Source organism: Bubalus bubalis, chromosome 12 (assembly GCF_019923935.1).
Source record: "Bubalus bubalis isolate 160015118507 breed Murrah chromosome 12, NDDB_SH_1, whole genome shotgun sequence".
Lineage (NCBI taxonomy): Eukaryota > Metazoa > Chordata > Mammalia > Artiodactyla > Bovidae > Bubalus > Bubalus bubalis.
Genome location: NC_059168.1, coordinates 71,193,211 through 71,213,135, shown reverse-complemented (window position 1 = coordinate 71,213,135; position 19,925 = coordinate 71,193,211). Strand labels below are relative to the sequence as shown.

The window sequence follows — 19,925 nt, the reverse complement described above, 5'->3', positions numbered from 1 at the left end:
AAGATATTGGTAAAATTAATGAATTCAGCTTTTTTTCTTTAAAAGGGGGCAAAGACTGTTAAATGGTCAAAACATCATTGCATAGTCTTGATTGTTAAGGGCTGTACCGGCCTGGACTGTGTGGCCTTCAGTGAGGAAAGACCTTTCCTTTTCCTGTAATGTGTGTTTTGAACACCCACGGTTTGCAGAGGGCTGTGACGGCTGTGGTGAAACACACACCTTTGACACTGTGCCTCGGAAGAGCTAAGACTCAGAGAGCCAGACCTCTAGAGAAGTAACAGACTTCTCAATACAAACGTGAAAAATCACTGTGAGCTAGATTCACTTTTCCATTTAACAAGTGGGTTTTGACCATCTCTGTCTTGTACTCATTGTTCTAACCATGGGAGGCCCTGAGGTCAGTTTAACAAATTCCCTGATATTGGTCAGTAATTTAAAAACGTAACTTTAGGGCCTGATTTTCATTCTTTTCATAGTCATATTTTGGACCAGAGCCCAAATGATGGATTTCTGGCTCTGATAATAGATGATGAAATCTGTAATTGCACTTGTAGTTTATAGTAAACAATCTGATGAGGAAAAAAGTGGATATTTTTATAATCCTTATTTTATAGATGAGGAAACACTTTTTAAAAATTATTTATTTATTTATTTTTGACTGTGCTGGGTCTTCATTTCTGTGAGGGCTTTCTTTAGTTCTGGTGAGTGGAGGCTACTCTCTCCTTTCTATAAGTAGGCTTCTCATTGTGGTGACTTCTCTTGTTGTAGAGTAGCAGCTCTAGGTGTGTGCGCTTTAGGAATTGAAGTTTCCTGTGATCTTAGAACAGAGTCTCAGTAGTTGTAGCGCATGGGTTTAGTTGCTCCAAGGCATATGGCTACTACTGCTAAGTCGCTTCAGTCGTGTCCGACTCTGTGCGACCCCACAGACGGCAGCCCACCAGGCTCCCCTGTCCCTGGGATTCTCCAGGCAAGAACACTGGAGTGGGTTGCCATTTCCTTCTCCAATGCATAAAAGTGAAAAGTGAAAGTGAAGTCGCTCAGTCGTGTCTGACTCTAGCAACCCCATGGACTGCAGCCCACCAGGCTCCTCCGTCCATGGAATTTTCCAGGCAAAAGTACCGGAGTGCCATTGCCTTCTCTGGACTGAAGCGACTTAGCAGCAGCTAAAAGATCACCATTTTTGTGCCAGTTGTTAAGTTGTGTGATAAACTTGCAAAGCAGTGTATGTGTTCAAATAGCGAGCCTCTATGGTTTGACATCCATTAGCATTGGCACCCCTGATCCATTTTCCTTCATTGGGTGAGGTTAGGGAGGCTACAGAACAGTGAGGGCAGGCTGTTCCATCCAAGGCTTGGGGTGGGTTACTCTGCTGTTTCAGATCTTCCCGGATGAGAAGCAGTAAGTGCAGGGAAGTAGCCTAGTTGCAGCCGTAGCCTGGTGCTGAGGCAGATTGCTCCAGTAAAGCTTTCTTCTGGCACGTGCAGAGACATGCCACACCTCTCAGTCCTAAAAGCCCTTTCCAGGTTCTGATTAGAGCCTGGCATTTAATAGTATGCATCAAGTATTTAGATAACCCAAGGATGAAAGTCTCTTTTTAGCACTTAATTCTGTAAATTTCCATTTGCCATGGTTATCATCTGTATGAGTCAGTTTAATCATTTACGAGAGAAAATGTTGATTGTACATGAAGGAAAACTACCTCCAACCAGCTGAAGCACGTAGGCAATTTATTGGCTTTCTGAAGTCAGAAAAAGGTTGAAGGCAAACAACAGGAGGAGCAGGACACAGCTGGACCAAGCACATGGGTGTGTGTGCTGCCAGGACTCTCTTTTCTCTCAGCTCTCCTTCTCTTGGTTGTCATTGTTACTGTTCAGTCACTAAGTCCGCGTCCTACCCATGGACTGCAGCATGCGAAGCCTCCCTGTCCCTCACTATCTCCCAGAGTTTGCCCAAGTTCATGTCCATTGAGTTGGTGATGCCATCCAACTATCTCATCCTCTGCTGCCCTCTTCTCCTTTTGCCTTTTCTAGGGTGTGGGCTTTGTTCTCTCACGATAGCCTGGCCTCTTTTGTGGATGGGGAACATGGCTACTGACAGTTTCTTTTGCCTCTGCAAAAGAACTAGGTCACTCTTCTAGGGACCCCTCAGCTCTTCCCAGGGGGTTGGAACTGGTATCTCTGCCAGGTACTGTAAGGATTGGGGTCTAGGAGTGGGGACTGGAAGAGAAAGGGGCTTCCCAGGAGAAGAGAAGGTGTCAGCCAAGTAGTATCACAGATGTCCACTATATCAGCTTTCATTTCAAATCTGTGTTTTCTATCCTTTACAAAGAGCTGTATGAACTCCTATGTAAAAGCTTTATCTACCTTTTCGTTAAGTTTTGGAGACATACTGAGGATGTGGTAAATGGTGTTCATATTTGTTCCATATGTGCTTAAAGAAAACTCACTATCGTTTTAACTTGTTTTGTTGGGCTCCTGGAGAACAGTCTGGCACAAGGTTTTTATCAGTAGGTGTGCGTAAAATCACAACTCAGATGTCTGAGGATGTGGTTTGGTACAATTTGTAAAACAGTTGCAGAAACTGATGCTTATATAAATAAACTTAGCTTCTTATCAACTCATTAAGAATACATTTTTAGAGTAATAGAGGAAATCCCACACTCCAGGTTCTTTCTCTAAAAATGTTGGTGAGGAGAGAAGGTAGTGGAAGCCAGGGAATATTCTGTGCTTCTAATGAGGACCTTGGCTGTATTGCAACTCCCCACCCATCCTCCTATCCCCCCAGCCTCCAGCTTTCTAGAGAAAAGGCTCCATTTCACACACCATTTAGTCAGAAGGTTAGTGTTCTCAAGACTATGTCTGTTAGGTATAATAACTGTTGAGACAGTAGTTGACCAGTGAAATCTTGATTATGATTGTTTTGAAAAAACCAGGAATTCTTTTTCCCCAAAGTTATTTGTACAACATGTGTTTCAATTTAGTTTTATAAACAGAAGCTATAACCAACATATTAGGGGTGAGTACAGCTTCACAAGCAGATTCCTGCATAAATGAGGGCAGTAAAATGGTTTCTGTTTATGAAAATAATAAGCAAGATATAAATTAGAAAAACGCTAGAGCCATACTATATCATGACATCTCGTAGGAATGAACTCAAGGTGTCACTTGTAGGAAACACGGTGGTGACAGCAGCGCCATCCTGGTGTTTGGGGCTCCCCTCTTAGAGCTGCTGTTCCAAGAATATGGCAGTTATCCTTTCCCGACCTCATGATCAGCTCTTCTTATTTCCAGAGTGTAGTTAGTTAATCATGTGCTGTGCTGTGCTATGCTTAGTCACTCAGTCGTGTCCGACTCTTTGTGACGCCATGGACTGTAGCTGGTCAGACTCCTCTGTCCACGGGGATTCTCCAGGCAAGAATACTGGAGGGAGTTGCCATGCCCTCCTCCAGGCCTGGGATCTTCCCAACTCAGGGATCGAACCCAGGTCTCCCACATTGCAGGCAGATTCTTTACTGTTTGAGCCACCAGGGAAGCCCTAGTTAATCATAGAATGTGCCGAATCGTACATACAATTGAAGGAAGGTTGATATTATGCCTTAGAACTCCACAGCCCTCATCAGTGTTCTCAGAGAAGCCATCCTTCTTCCTTCGATGAGTCTGTGTAAAGATGTCAAATAAATACATTTTGTTTGGCATGGTGATCTTTATAGCTTTTAGTCTTTGTACTCTTGGAATTTTAAATTTCTTGCTCCACAGTTTCTAAAAGTAAACATTAAAATACATAAAGCATATATTCTTTTCAATTTGCTTTGAATACGTATTGATGCAGTCAGGATAGTCTTCTTGGGATAAAAAGGGAATAGGGAGTGGTTCCTTAAGTTTCTCATGGTTGTTTGAAGCACACAGGATTTAGACATTAAATGGAGGACGAGTACATGTACAGCAGATCTCTGCTACCTTTTCTGCATGTGAGTTTCCACGGTTTTTACATTTTTCTCTGAGCACTGATACTCTCTTCTTTGTGCCCAACAGCATGTCAGTGGGTATAGCATTGTGGCTAGGAGTCTGGGTTCTGAGTCAACATACATGACTTCAAAATGCATTTTCACCATTTGATCACTTTCAGCCTCAGTTTCTCCATCTGCAAATGTGTAATAACAGTACCTACCTTATAAGGTTGTCATGGTGATTATATGAGAGAATGTATATAAAACACTAAGCAAAGTGACTATTGAGTAAACCCTTAATAAATGTCACCTGTGGTTGTTAGACATAATAGGAAGTAGATCTCTACCCTGCCCTCAAGAAATTCACAGTCTATTTGAAATATAAACTCTACACTGCTTAAATAGCATGAGGAATTCATAAGGCAACATGTAAAAACTACCAAGAGTAGACATAGATCACAGTGCAGTTGAAAGGAATCTTAATGAAGCAAGTGAATTTACAGAGTTAAATTAAAATCACACCACTTAAGAAAAGGAGAGAAAGAGCATTTTTAAATTATACTTTATTTTTTGATTGAAATATAGTTGAGATACAATATTATGTTAGCATCAGGTGTACTACGTAGTGATTTGACATCTGCATACATTAAGAAATGATCACCACGATCAGGCTAGTAACCAACTGTCCCCACACTAAGTTATTGCAATATTATTGACCATATTCCTTATTCTATATATTATATCCCTATGACTGGCTTATTTTATAACTGGAGTTTTGTACCTCTTAATCCTCTTCACCTATTCTGCCCTTCTCAACAATCACAAGAGAAAGAACTCTTTTTTTTTTTTTCTTTTTGGCTGCATGGCATGGCATGTGGGATCTTAGTTCCTCGACCAAAGACTGAACCTGTGCCCTCTGCATTGGAAGTGTGGAGTCTTAACCACTGGACCAGGGAAGTCCTGAGAAAATGTTTTTTTATAAGGGGAATGGCAAGTGCAAAAGTGTTAGTCAGGGAAACACATGAGAAGTAGCCCAGTTTCTCTGGACTAAGCAAAGAGAATCGTTTTATTCTCATCTTCATTTGGTGAAACCAGATCCAAAGTAACTCTCTTAAAGGCTGTCTTCACACGATATATCAATATATTGAAGTGAGTGTTAGCCAAGAACTCAGTATGTGGTGAGGTAAGCTGTAACTCGGCTTTCAGAATCCCGACCCCAGTGCTGCAAGCCCTGCTGCATGGAACAGAGGGGCACAGGGTCAGGACCAACTAGCAGGCCAAAGGGCCCAGTATGACGCCCATTGATTCCTTACTCTTGTATCCATTTTGCTTTCTGACTGAACTGCCTTTCCTTGCACTTATATATTTCCCAGCACACTGAGGAAGAGAAAATGACCTGATTTCCAAAACGAGCAGTGTCATTATTGGACAGAGAATTCTTAGCAGTGAGACCAAGGTCTTCCCTTAGGTACATCATTTTTCTTATTCTTCCATATTTCTTTTGCTGTTGTTCAGTCGCTCAGTCATGTCTGACTCTTTGCAACTCCATGGACTGCAGCACGCCAGGCTTCCCTGTCCTTCACCATCTCCTGGAGCTTGCTCAAACTCATGTTGATTGAGTCAGTGATGCCATCCAACCATCTCGTCCTCTGTCATCCCCTTCTCCTCCTGCCTTTAGTCTTTCCCAGCATCAGGCTCTTTTCCAGTGAGTCAGCTCTTTGCATCAGGTGACCAAAGTATTGGAGCTTCAGCCTCAGCATCAGTCCTTCCAATGAATATTCAGGATTGATTTCTTTTAGGATTGATTGGTTTGATCTCCTTGCAGTCCAAGGGACTCTCAATAGTCTTCTCCAATACTACATTTCAAAAGCGTCAATTCTTCAGCTCTCAGTCTTCTTTATGGTCCAAACTGTCACATCCATACATGACTACTGGAAAAACCATAGATTTAACTATATGGACCTTTGTTGGTAATGTCTCTGCTTTTTTAATACGCTGTCTAGGTTTGTCATAGCTGTTCTTCCAAGGAGCAAATGTCTTTTAATTTCATGACTACAGTCACCATCTGCAGTGATTTTGGAGCCCAGGAAAATAAAGTCTGTCACTGTTTCCATTGTTTCCCCATCTATTTGCCATGAAGTGATGGGACCAGATGCCATGATCTTAGTTTTTTGAATGTTGAGTTTTAAGCCAGCTTTTTCACTCTCCTCTTTCACCTTCAAGAGGCTTTTTAGTTGCTCTTTGCTTTCTGCCATAAGGGTAGTGTCATCAGCATATCTGAGGTTATTGTTTTTCTCCTGGCAATCTTGATTCCAGCTTGTGTTTCATCCAGCCCAGCATTTTGCATGATGTACTCTGCATATAAATAAGCAGGGTGACAGTGTTTCTTTTGCTTAATGTCTTTTTTTTGACTGCATTGCATCTTAGTTGTGGCAGACGGTATCTTCCTTCCATCGTGCAGGATCTTTCGTTGTTCTGCACCAATTCTAGTTGAGGTGCGTAGACTCTCTAGTTGCGACCCTCGGACTCAGTTGCCCTGGAGCATGTGGGATCTTAGTTCCCTGGCCAGGGATCAAATCTGTACCCGCTTCATTGCAAGATGGAGTCTTAACCCCTGGACCACTGGGGAAGCTCCTTGTTGTCATGTCTTAATGCTAGTAGAATCCAATTCAAATTTTAACTGGGGCTGCTTGTACTGATATATAACAGTGAATCTAGAGGACATGTTATTGTAAATCTCCTGTCTCAAGTAATGAGAGGCCACTGCTGAGTCTCCATAAACTGTCTTGACCACTCTTGAAACTTCTGTTCTCTCCTCACTCTTTATCCCTTTCTCCAGCTTTGATTTTCCTCCATAGTATTTGTAACATACTATATGTTTTACTTACTTTGTTCCATGCTTGTTAAATGAATGGTAGCATTGTGAGTGTCTCATTCTCTTACTTGAAAAAACTTGACTTGGAAAAACCTAAATTTATGTAATCTGATGACAAATCTATACTGTCAAAATTCTGGGGCCTCTAGAGTACAAACCTCATTTAGTGTATTTTAAAATAAGGTTCTGTTTTGGAAATTTTTAATTTGCTTATATCTTTAAAAAAACTCATACCTTTTGTATAATGAGGTGCTTACTCAGACGTAGTTTTTAGTCACCCTAGGAATCATGATTAATCCTGGGTCTTATTTAATATAATTTTAAATATAACTCAAAGTAGTTCTTACTCTGTTTTTGACAGACGGGATAATAGCTTCTTTATAGTCTTTATGTCCACAAACTGGTTTTACTAGTAATGGTTATAGTTTTGTTGTAAAACTTTTAGAATTGAGAAATGCAATTTTTTTTTACAGTCTTCCTATGTGACATGTGGTTTGTAATATATATTGTCCAGCTAATATTTTCTATCAGCAACTAGTTAATTGATGGTTTGATCCTACATATAGGATCAACATATAGGGGCTTGTTTAATGCCTGCTTTCCTCATTTGGAAAATTAGCATATCAAAAAAGTACAGCATAATGATAAATTGTACTTGTGTCTACTTTCATTTCCAAGGCTAATTATTGTCTTTTTTATACTCTTTTGATATTACAGTGAGCCCCAATGGAGAAAAGGTGTATAAATAAACCATTATAACCTAAGCAGAGTGTTAACTTTTATTGGTCAGTATATCCTTCGCTTATGTATGGTTCAGATTTGAGTTTTCTTTGATAAAATCTGAACTAGTTGTAGATTTAAGGCACGGAAGAGATAAATATTGAGAATCTTTGTAACAGAAAGCATTTTCTGTTAAACTCCATCATTTACTCACTCTTACAGTCATTCCTGTGCTAATTCAGTTTTTTTCAACCAATTTGCTATGTATTTACTATGTTCCAGACACTGGGGATACAAAAATGAACAGGAAAAACTCCCAGCCTGCAAGGAACTCACCATCTAGTGACTATTCACTGCAAGCCACAGGAAGCCCTTTCTGCTATAACCAAGTGCCATGCCAAATCCACTGATAATTCTCAGCAAAATATCACAGCCATGATTGCCTCGCCATATGCATATCAGTGCCTGACGTGCTTTTGTAAAGGTGTGAGGCAGTATTTTTGTTTCAGCTTTAGCAGATTCGGCATTGTCCCCCACCCCATTTTAGTCTGCTGCAGTTTCAAATGGCGCAGATAGGAAGCCCTGAAAATGTGTACTTGTACATTTTAAAATTTCCCCTGCTACACTGTTGCCACCCCCTGTTTTCCAAATGCTGCCATTAGTGGTTACAATAATCATCTGTAATGTTAGCTTCTAAGAACCATGGTACAAGAGCTTCTTTTATAATTTCCCAGATGGGAAGGAACACATGTACAAGCCTGTTAGAGCTGCAGAAACTGGAAGCAGCACTGTGTAGATTTGTATTTTTGGAACTCTTTGGGCTTATTTAAGCTCTCAAAGTCAAACTTACGTATCCATTAGAAATCAAATACCCGCTCGGGGGAAACTCATGTGCCACACCAAGGGGAATAAATCATATTAAAGAAGTTCGTAAAAGGAACTCCTAGAAACAGCTATTTTCATACTCAGACTAATGTTTCGTGTACTTTTTGCAGGATGCCAGATAATAAATGTTGATTATGTAAACAAGGGTCATTCTGGTTGTTTGGAGGACTGTCTCTGAGCATTTCTGTTCTTTGCTTAAATAGTAGTGAAATGCAAAGTTCAAAAGCAGGAAAGGGAAATAACTATGTTATTCATAGGCATATGGAATGAAGCTGTTAATTAAAAGGATTTTTAGTGGCCCCCATTTTTTTCAGTATTTTTTTTTTTAAATTTTAACAGAGTTCTGTGGCTTGTAGTCAGAGACCTTTAACAAGGAAACTCAGTTGTTGGGCAAAGGTATCTGAAAGTCAGTTCAATGTTAATTCTTTTTTTATTGTCTCTCTGAAGGTGACTACCCTAACTCCAAAGGGAACTACTTTAGCACTTAGATTATAAAATGAATTTGTCTCTCTGAATCTGAATGTTTTCAAGCTCAGCTTCACCCTTAATTTTAAATATTTTATGAGTTTTAGAATCATATAATTACATAGTTTCTATTTGCTGAGCCTATAAGTATTTTTAAAATTTTCCATCCTTACTTTATAGAAAGGAACATACAAAGTTGGATTCTTTCTCATCTAGAAAAGAGTTAAAAGTGATAGATAAACTCAGACTCCCAATCTTGGCTTTCCTTTTAAAACCACTAGTTCTGGGGACTTTGGTTTACTGGGGAGGGGAGGTAGGGGAGAGGACAGGAGCCAGGAACCAGTACTTAGTTTCCAGACATCACTGGTAACAGCAACTTTTGTAAAATCACTAGGTGTGGAGGAAAAAGGTTAGGAATTAACATTAAATTGTTTATTGATTTATCCGTTCAGCAGACACTGAGTGGTTTCTGTGTCCCAGGCACTGCGCTACTTGTTCCTTGTACATACTTCCTCTGTCAGCCCACCTAAAGATATAGTCCAGATATACATGCATTGCAAATCTGCATGTAAAAATAAAAGTGTAACAGTGTTAGATGAAAAACTAAGAAAACGGTTAAACAACCTCTGAGTTATTAGCCAGATTTAACCCTATAGAATTCTCAATTTTCTTCTGATGTCAGAAGAGCCCCCAGACAAAGTCCAAAGCCAAAAAGAGAAAATATTTATAATACATGGGATAGACAAGGGTTAGTAAATCTAATAAACAATAACAAAAACAACAAAAAAGTCCAAAAACCTTTAAGCAAAATGGGCAAGAGATTTGATGGGAAAGTTTATAGGAGAAATGTAAATAATCTATAAACAAGTAAAAAAAAAATGGCCCAGCTTCATTCATTGAATATAAATTGAGGTACAATTTTCCAGCTATCAGATTGCCAGTGTCAAATGAAAGAGAAACAGCCAGTATCATCCAGTTACTCAGGATGAACGGAAAGAGGCTCTTTCTCATACTGATGCAAATTCATGGGCCCAACTGTGAATTTTAGAAAAACAATCTATTAAAATGTAAAATGTTTATAGCCTTTGACCCAGCAAGCTGAGTTTTAGTTATCTCCCAAGAAATAGAAGTCCCACTACTAAAAGGTATTTATCCAAAGATACTTACTGCAGCAATATCAAGTGGTTAAGAACTACAGGCAACCTGAATGTCTGTTGCTAGGGAAATGGCTAAATACAAAATAAATCCATGACGTGAAATATTATGTGACTATTTAGAAAGCCAGTGGTAGAGTCCTGTGTATAATAGGACTCTTATTAGGGAAAACAGAAGACACAGTTAAAGAGTTATTTATATGCAAGTGTGTGTATGTTTTTATGATCATAGAAAAAGCTGTTTAAGGCCACATACACGGTTACTATTGGTTACCTTGAAAAGCAAGGATGGAAATGCCTTTTTAAAACAACAACACAAAAAAAACTTCTGTATTGTTTGAATTGTTACAACAAGCCTGAATTTTGTAATGTAAAATGAAAAAACAATTGCGAAGTTAAAAAAGAGAGGAAGAAAAGAAAGGAGGAAGTGGCCAAAGAGACAAGAGAAGACCCGGAACATATAGTTTCTTAGAAGCAAGAAGGCATATTTTCAGAGGAGGGAGAATTCCATGTCAAATACTGTTTAGAGATTGAGTAAGATGGGGACCGAGAGGCATTTGTTGTCTTTAGTGACTGTCCTGGTAGGAAGTAGGGTCAGAAGGCTACTAGAGTGGGCTAAGGGGAGGTTAAGAAGAGGGGAGGGAGTGAGACAGGGAGTGTGGAGCAGTCTTTCAGCAGCAGTCTATGCAGTGGAGGAGGAGAGATGTCAGAACGCAGGGAACTAAGCAGAGACCAGCATGATTTCTTTTCTTTCTTTTAAAAATTTTTGTATTTTAAGATGGGAGAGACTTCCAGTCCTTGTCCCTGTGTATACTTGCCACAGTGGTGCATCCTGTAGACACAGGAGAAGGCAGAGCAAGGAGATCAAAGATGCTAGAGGTAAGCAGGTGAGTGTGAGGACCAGCTTCTGAAGATGCAGGAGAAGCTGGGCTGAGGCCTGTTTTAGACCAAAGGAAGGACATGATGTCTGAGATTCCCAAGTATCACAGGCAGTGATTCTTAAAGTCTGAGTTGGGACCCTCCTAGGATGTCTGCTGAGAACTTGCGATCTGATTTAGAAATGTGGGTGGGCTCTTAGCAGTGCCTTAGTGTGAAAAATGTGCAATTCTATTAAGTTTCTTAAAAACTTGTATTTGATTTGGAGCCATTTGTGTGTGTGTGTGTGTGTGTGAGTCACTCAGTCATGTCTGACTTATTGCAACCCAATGGACTCTAGTCCACCATTCTCCATCCATGGGATTCTCCAGGCAAGAATACTGGAGTGGGTTGCCTTTCCCTTCTTCAGGGGATCTTCCTGATTGAACCCGGTCTCCCACATTGAAGGTGGATTCTTCACTGCCTGAGCCAACAGGGAAGCCTTTGTAGCCACTTACCAACCAGAAATGAATTGTTAAGGGTTATTAAAATTTTCTATTCTCAAATTGAAATCACCATGCTATGAGAATTTATTCTAATTTGGTATTTGCTTCAGAAGTCTGCCAAATAGTCAGTGCTTGGCAGTGATTGTAAAGTACATTCACATAGTGGTAAGTCCCACAGTTTTAATTCAGGACAATTTAGTGTATCACCAGTTTGGCTTGAGTTGATTATGACATTTGATTGTTGCTATTCTTATTTTTTAATTATAAATTACAGTAAGGTTAGCTTTATCATTATCAGTTCAACCTCTCAATGTTTCTTTGTTTTTGTCTTATAATATTCTTATAGTTCAGTTCAGTTCAGTTGCTCAGTCGTGTCCAACGCTTTGCGACCCCATGGATTGCAGCACGCCAGGCCTCCCTGTCCATCACCAACTCCCGGAGTTCACTCAAACTCATGTCCATCGAGTGGGTGATGCCATCCAGCCATCTCATCCTCTGTCGTCCCCTTCTCCTCCTGCCCCCAATCCCTCCCAGCATCAGAGTCTTTTCCAATGTGTCAACTCTTTGCATCAGGTGGCCAAAGTATTGGAGTTTCAGCTTTAGCATCATTTCTTCCAAAGAACACCCAGGACTGATCTCCTTTAGAATGGACTGGTTGGATCTCCTTGCAGTCCAAGGGACTCTCAAGAGTCTTCTCCAACACCACACTTCAAAAGCATCAATTCTTCAGTGCTCAGCTTTCTTCACAGTCCAACTCTCACATCCATACATGACTACTGGAAAAACCATAGCCTCAACTAGACGGACCTTTGTTGGCAGAGTAATGTCTCTGCTTTTCAATATGCTATCTAGGTTGGTCATAACTTTCCTTCCAAGGAGTAAGCATCTTTTAATTTCATGGCTGCAGTCACCATCTGCAGTGATTTTGGAGCCCCAAAAAATAAAGTCTGACACTGTTTCCACCGTTTCCCCGTCTATTTCCCATGAAGTGATGGGACGAGGTGCCATGATCTTCGTTATCTGAATGTTGAGCTTTAAGCCAACTTTTTCACTCTCCTCTTTCACTTTCATCAAGAGGCTTTTGAGTTCCTCTTCACTTTCTGCCATAAGGGTGGTGTCATCTGCATATCTGAGGTTACTGATATTTCTCCTGGCAATCTTGATTCCAGCTTGGGCTTCTTCCAGCCCAGCGTTTCTCATGATGTACTCTGCATATAAGTTAAATAAGCAGGGTGACAATATACAGCCTTGACGTACTCCTTTTCCTATTTGGAACCAGTCTGTTGTTCCATGTCCAGTTCTAACTGTTGCTTCCTGACCTGCATATAGGTTTCGCAAGAGGCAGGTCAGGTGGTCTGGTATTCCCATCTCTTTCAGAATTTTCCACAGTTTATTGTGATCTACACAGTCAAAGGCTTTGGCATAGTCAATAAAGCAGAAGTAGATGTTTTTCTGGAACTCTCTTGCTTTTTCCATGATCCAGCAGATGTTGGCAATTTGATTTCTGGTTCCTCTGCCTTTTCTAAAACCAGCTTGAACATCTGGAAGTTCACGGTTCACATACTGCTGAAGCCTGGCTTGGAGAATTTTGAGCATTACTTTACTAGCATGTGAGATGAGTGCAATTGTGTGGTAGTTTGAGCATTCTTTGGCATTGCCTTTCTTTGGGATTGGAATGAAAACCGACCTTTTCCAGTCCTGTGGCCACTGCTGAGTTTTCCAAATTTGCTGGCATATTGAGTGCAGCACTTTCACAGCATCATCTTTCAGGAGTTGAAATAGCTCCACTGGAATTCCATCACCTCCACTAGCTTTGTTCGTAGTGATGCTTTCTAAGGCCCACTTGACTTCACATTCCAGGATGTCTGGCTCTAGGTGAGTGATCACACCATCGTGATTATCTTGGTCGTGAAGATCTTTTTTGTATAGTTCTTCTATGTATTCTTGCCACCTCTTCTTAATATCTTCTGCTTCTGTTAGGTCCATACCATTTCTGTCCTTTATTGAGCCCATCTTTGCATGAAATGTTCCTTTGGTATCTCTAATTTTCTTGAAGAGATCTCTAGTCTTTCCCATTCTATTGTTTCCCTCTATTTCTTTGCATTGTATAACTAGACTTTTAAAATACATTTGTCTTGTGGTTCACATATGAATCATCCATGATCATTTTGCTTAAGCAAATATGTATGTAACACCCTGCCATTTGCATGTACAGTGGTACACTTCATAGTAATATGTTTCTTGGTAATGTTTACTATTTAAATAACTTACAGTATATTATCAAGATAGATATAATAAAATTCCTAGGGTATTTTAAGATTTTGTTGTTGTCTGATGATATAAATCATGTTTATAGTGCATCTTCTTCCTAGGAAAAGTAAATTTTAAGCCATTTGTATGTATTATATAAATTATAAGACATTATATATCTTGCTAGCTACTGTAACTTCACTACGTTTTCGTCTAATCCTTTATTAACACCAGATTCACTTTTCCCTTCTTGGAATGTGGAAACAACTGAAAGATTGGTGGGGATCTTTTTATTACTATGGTGGAGTTTGATCGGAATGTTTGAAAGCTGTCACTGTTAAAGAGTGACTAGATATGTGGCAAAGCATGTATGGAGTCTCAAAACTTGAATCCAGGTGACCCACACTTCTGGCCTTATTGCTGGCAGACAGTAAGCTGGTCACCAGAAAAATGTTACGAGAGCAAGTACTAATAACATTGTGTTTTTCACTAACTGTTTAAGGATGTGAATGAAGACCCAGGAGAAGATGTGGCCCTCCTTTCTGTCAGTTTTGAGGACACTGAAGCCACTCAGGTGTACCCTAAGCTGTACTTGTCACCCCGAATTGAACAGTAAGTATCGGTGTCATAATTTTATTTAGCCTGATGATTCTTCTTGTTAATGAGACGTGATTGCTACTTCTTTTGCCAGTCTTAAATTCTTAGAATGGCTTCTCTTTATTGACTTTTGTTTTCTTAAAGTGAATTGTATTCAACGTTTAGATTCCAGATTAAATGCAGACAGTATTTGCCATAGTGATCTTTGGATAAGACTTAGCTCTGCAATTTGTGATGTGAATACTGTGCCTGGGTCCAAAATTGTGACTCCTTATGAATGTCCCTGGGTATGTGTGGTTGGGCTTCCCCTGATGGCTCAGTGGTAAAGAATCCGCCTGCCAAGTAGGGTTGGGAAGATCCCCTGGAGAAGGGAATGACAACCCACTCCAGTATTCTTGCCTGGAGAATCCCATGGACAGAGGAGCTTGGTGGGCTACAGTCCATAGGGTTGCAGAGACAGACACAACTGAAGTGACTTGGCACGCATGCACTGGCTAGTGGAGAGAGGGAACCATGCAGACATTGTGGGGGCGGATCTTTCAGCCAGGGGAGAGCATTCCAGACAGCAGGAGGGAGGCTGCTGGGGACTGGGAATCCCAACTCTGGGGCTGGTGCCGCTCGTATGAGCTCCTGAAGCACTCCCCTGTATCCCTAGCAGAGTGCACCCTCATAGTTAATGCATGCGGGTTAACCCATCTGCCTCCCCTCCATTCAGCAACTCTGAGGATTGTGCCCTGCTTGCCAGACTAATAGCTTAGCCCTGTGTCCCCTGGCAGTCCATGGGGTTGCAAAGAGTCGGACACAACTGAGCAACCGAACTAAACTGATGTCCCCTAGGGCTTCCCTGGTGGCTCAGTTGGTAAAGAATCTGTCTGCAATGCAGGAGACCCGGGTTCGATCCCTGGGTCAGAAAGCTCCCCTGGAGAACGGAATGGCAGCCCACTCCAGTATTCTTGCTTGGAGAATCCCAAGGACAGAGGAGCCTGGCATGCTATAGTCCCTGGTATCACAAAAGAGTCAGACGTAACTTAGCGACTAAACAACAACATGTGTGGTTGCCTTAAAGAGGACTGCTGAACAGCATCCTACTCAGTTTCTTGTGTATTCATAACTCTTCTCATTGTTTGTAAAAATGTAACCAGTATCCTGACAGTATTAATTTACTCAGAAGTTAGTGAAGGGAATATTAGAGGCAGGTAGCTTAAAAAGATGACACATTTTTTGCATTGAAATAGTTCTGTATCACTTTACACAACATTCAGACTATGTGGTACCAGTAGTTTGATATTACGTTTGTGTTTTAACTCAGTAACTTTGTTCATCAGTAATGAATCTTATAAGCACTAACCTCACAATGTGCTTATTGTTGGCTAAAATGCTTTAGTAGCTTATTCTATTTCAAAGGAAGTTGAGGTTCATTGAAAATGGATTGTAAGCAGATTTGGTTGGGAACTTCTGACAGGACAGATTTTTCATCAGCAGAGAGAGTTTTTACAGACTTCTGCTTGAAATGTATTATTAAAATTCTCTGTAAGTCATCTAGTCAGGGTTGGCTGATTTCTGTCTGAGATGTGGTCACCATCCACCTTCATATACCAAGCTCATTCACCCCCCCTCCTTAGTTGCTCTTAATTCATGAATCATAAACATACCATCTTACACACTGATAAAAGACATGGCTCTTTATACTCAAATATGGAAGATTATGAGCATTAATAACCCACAGGCATTCTCTCATCTATTTATATTACCTCTGACAATACCTGGAACAGGATCTTACAGTAGCAGTCACTCAGTGAATCTTTTCATTTTTAATTGAAAATACTGAACCATAGCAGTAAGTGGCCAAAGGGTATTGGAGATAATACAGTGAAGTGGTAACAGGCAAGGGTTCCGGAGTCAAGCATATGTGATTTAAACCTGGATTCTGTCACTTACCAACTGGCAAAATAGTTAACATCTCTGAATTTGTTGCCTCATCCGTAAAATAGGGATAATCATACCTTTTTCATAGTTTTGTTTTGAGGATTATATTAAATACTGTTCATAAAGCATTAATTGCAATGCCTGTCACTACAGCAAGTTGGAGCTAGTAATGTTATTATTATTGATAGTGTTTACAGGAGAAGAATGAGTGACTGAGTGAGTGGTTGGTAGAAAAGGAGAGGATGAGTAGCCATGTGAGCAAATACTAGTTCCGGAGTAGCCACTCGGTACATACAGAATGCATTAAACTAAGAAGGTATTTTGATGATGCGAAAAGAGAGTTGTAAACCAATCACAAGATATAGGTAATAAGAATATTATCAGTTCAGCTGCAGCCAAGAATTTGCCAGCATTTACATTATTTTTCTTTGAAGTGACTGCTCCTAGTTTGCAAGTAAACTTGGTAATAAAATATTTCTCGCTCTAAAATCAAAGATATGGTGGGAAAAATTATTAGTAAAGGGTATATTTTAAAAGTGATTTCCTGTTTCTAAAATCTGGCTTTCTACACCCCCAACCCCTTTTATGTTAAGAACTGGCCACAGCTTACTTTTCCAGATCAGTTTCCTGTCATTTCTCCCCATGTATCCTGTTTTCCTGTCCTTCAAGCTGGATTCCTTCACTTGAAGTTTTCTACATTCACATGTACTCTCTTGCCTCTGTGCCTTTACTAAAACTGTTACGTCCATGTAAAATGCCCTTCTCTAATGCTGTCTTTGTGTTGAAATATTATACGTTTTGTAAGGCTTTTTCAACTGCTGTCTACCACCCATTTTCCCTGGGAAAAATTAATCTAGCCTTCCTCTGAGTTCTTACAACACTAAACTTATATCATCACTCTTATAATCTGTACATAGATTTAGTTAGTGTTGTGCTTTTTTTTTCCCCATCTTTTATCTATATCGCAAGCAACTCACAGGCAAGGAGCATTCCTTTAATGCTTTTACAAATGCAGTGCAGGGTAAATAATATCAAATAATAGTAAATAATTGACAGTGTTCTAGGGCAGTAAGTAATTTTCACAAGAAAATGTGAAAATGCATCATTGAGAGGTTGTACATTTTTACTGTTTGATACAAGTTCCCTTAATAGAACTGCATGTGTAATACCAAAGAAAACGATTAAACGTTCTTATACCCTTGAGTAAAAGTTGTAAAAATGAGCTTTTAGAGAAAGTTAAAATGGAAAGTGGTCAAATTGTGGTATGATCTTCTAAGGGCTTACATAGTTGTTAAAGTTATTCATATCTTTGGCCTGACTCTTATAGAGTTCAGAGCATAGAAAAGAAGTAATGTCATTTCACGAAGGTCAAGGTCATAGGATAGATTTTAGGAACTGAGAGAAGAGCGGTTGCCACTATCTTTGATATTGTGTTAAGCTCTCATTTCTGTGTTTCATACAATCCGTCAACTTTTAACTGTTGAGGCATTGATTATAGAGTCAGACTTGGAGAGTTCTTTCAGGAGTCATGGGAAAAGCATCCTACGTGGACCCGCCCGAAGCCGATGCCAGATGCTTGCCCTAGCTCAGGCTTGCACACTTTTTGGCTTCTGCTATGGCTCTTTCGAGGAAGTCCCAAGTCCCATGCACTGTATTTGACAGGCAGAAGCCCTGGAGATCGACAGCCTGATCCACAGTAGGTAAAAATTGATAAAAGACTTTTCATGGCATGGGAAGCTGTCTTGAGCCTGGGAAATACCCTGTTTTAGTCTGGCTGATGTAATGTCTCTGCCCCAGCTAGTCCATGCAGTAGGCAAGGGCACTGTGCTCACATTAACTAGTCTCAAAAATAGGAAAAGGCTACTCTGGGGTCTTGTCATCACATATAGGAAGAGGGATAAATTTACTTTACCCTAAAGATTTCTAGGGATATGGATACCAAATGTCCCCAAATTAGAGGCTCCCACAAAAGAGAACATCTGTCAGAGACACTAGGTAGAAAACTCCCAAATGTATTATAATTTATGAAGCTCTGCAATGCGGTCTCACTTCAGAAATCTGTCCTGGAACGGTTGTTTAGTGTTTCTGGCAGTGCCGGGACGCATGACTGACTGAACGCCTGTATAGTGTTTAGATGCTTGTTGTTTCCTGGTCTCTCGCTGTGTTTTGTATATGGCTTGCAGAGTAAAAGGTTCTGAGGACTTTGTGTTCTTCTCCAACAAGGGGCTTTTATAAAATGCACATGTTTCTGGGTCCATACATTTGTTTTCAAAGGAACCCAAGCCAATCAGTTGAATTAGACACTAAGTAATGTTCATTAAAAAAAAAAAAAAAAAGTGGTAAGGTATGCAAGAAAAGCTAATGGTCAGTTATGTAAAGTAGATTTTGGTTGAATAACAGGAGAAGCGGGGTGAAAAACTAGATTCCAAACCAGTTGCCTTTTTTTCCTGGCAGGAAAGCTGGAATCGTAGGGTTACGTCATCAGAGCTGGCACAAATCCTTCCTTGCCTTCACCTCCGCCCCAGACTGTGGCAGTTCCAGCCGTGACACCAGAGGTCAAATGGCAGCAGAGGCTGCACAGTTCTCTTCCCCAAAAGGTGTGGGCCTGTCCTTGGCTGCAGCCGGTTAGTGGGAGTGGTTTGAAGAAAACCAGCTCGTCACTCCCTGTGCTGTTCCCACTCCGTGCATAAAAAGAGGACTTCAGCCCCTGAGGCGGACCAGGTGGCATCTTTCACAAGTACAGAATTTGTTTTTAGAACTTTGTGTTGTTGAGTTACAGTCCCGCCTTGGAAATAAATACTCAAAGCTTACCAGCCCACAGACATTCACCATTAGTGAGGCCTGTGTGCCTGCGAATATCCATGCATGCGTTCTTTCAAGCAACAAAAACACATTGAAAAGTGACCCAGTATAAGGTCCTTTACTAGATGCTCCAGAGAATGTCAAGAAAAATGAGATACGGCTTATGCCCTTAGTTTGCATATAATCAGTAAGGGAGATCAGAACAAATATGGCAAGTTCCAACTTGTGTGTAGAAATAGCACAATAAGACTTGGCATGAGAAGCCCTCTGTTCCTCCACTTGCTAACTGGCAGTCTTGCTCAAGATACTTTAACCTTTTTGAGCCTCATTTCATCTTCTGTAAAGGGAGATAAATCTTAAGCTTCAGTTTCATCCAGTCCAAGGGGATATGGAAGTGCCTACAGTAGTGTTTGACTCATGGTTGATGTTCTGTTAGTGCTTCTCGAGTTATATAAACACCCAAGAAAAGATATTAACTACTGAAAGACTTCAGGGAAAGAGAAGGAAATCACAGTTCCAGTCAACCTGTTGAGGAGGGGACTTTGGAAAACTTTGGAAAGTGTGGCTCTGCCAATGTGACGTGGCTTTTCTAGAGATTAGATCTGGTAATACTGTAGCAATAAAAATATTTTTGTTTAGTGTTTTGAAATATTCAAGTTGCTTTACAATTTACCATCCCATCTAATCTTCATGGTAATATTCCTGGCTTGCATTTTTTTTAATTGACATATAGTTGATTTACAATGTTGTGTTAATTTCTGCTGTACAGCAAAGATACACAGTTATACACACACACATTCTTTTTTGTATTCTATTGTGTTTTACCATAGGATATTAAATAGAGTTCCCTGTGCTATACAGTAGGACCTTGTTTTTTTCATCCATTCTGTGTACAGTAGCTTTTATCTGCTAACCCCAGCTTCCCACTCCATCCCCCCCAGCCT

General features: G+C 40.3%; 1 protein-coding gene across 13 annotated transcripts in view; it reads left to right on the top strand.

Moving 5' to 3' along the window:
* BABAM2 (BRISC and BRCA1 A complex member 2) overlaps window positions 1-19,925 on the top strand; it is a 474,973-nt gene that overhangs the window by 256,565 nt on the left and 198,483 nt on the right. For all 13 annotated transcript variants that reach the window (XM_044926125.2, XM_044926130.2, XM_044926119.2 and 10 more), the window contains one exon: window positions 14,159-14,268. In XM_044926125.2, the coding sequence (XP_044782060.1) occupies window positions 14,159-14,268 (110 nt within the window). The remainder of the gene's footprint in view (window positions 1-14,158; window positions 14,269-19,925) is intronic.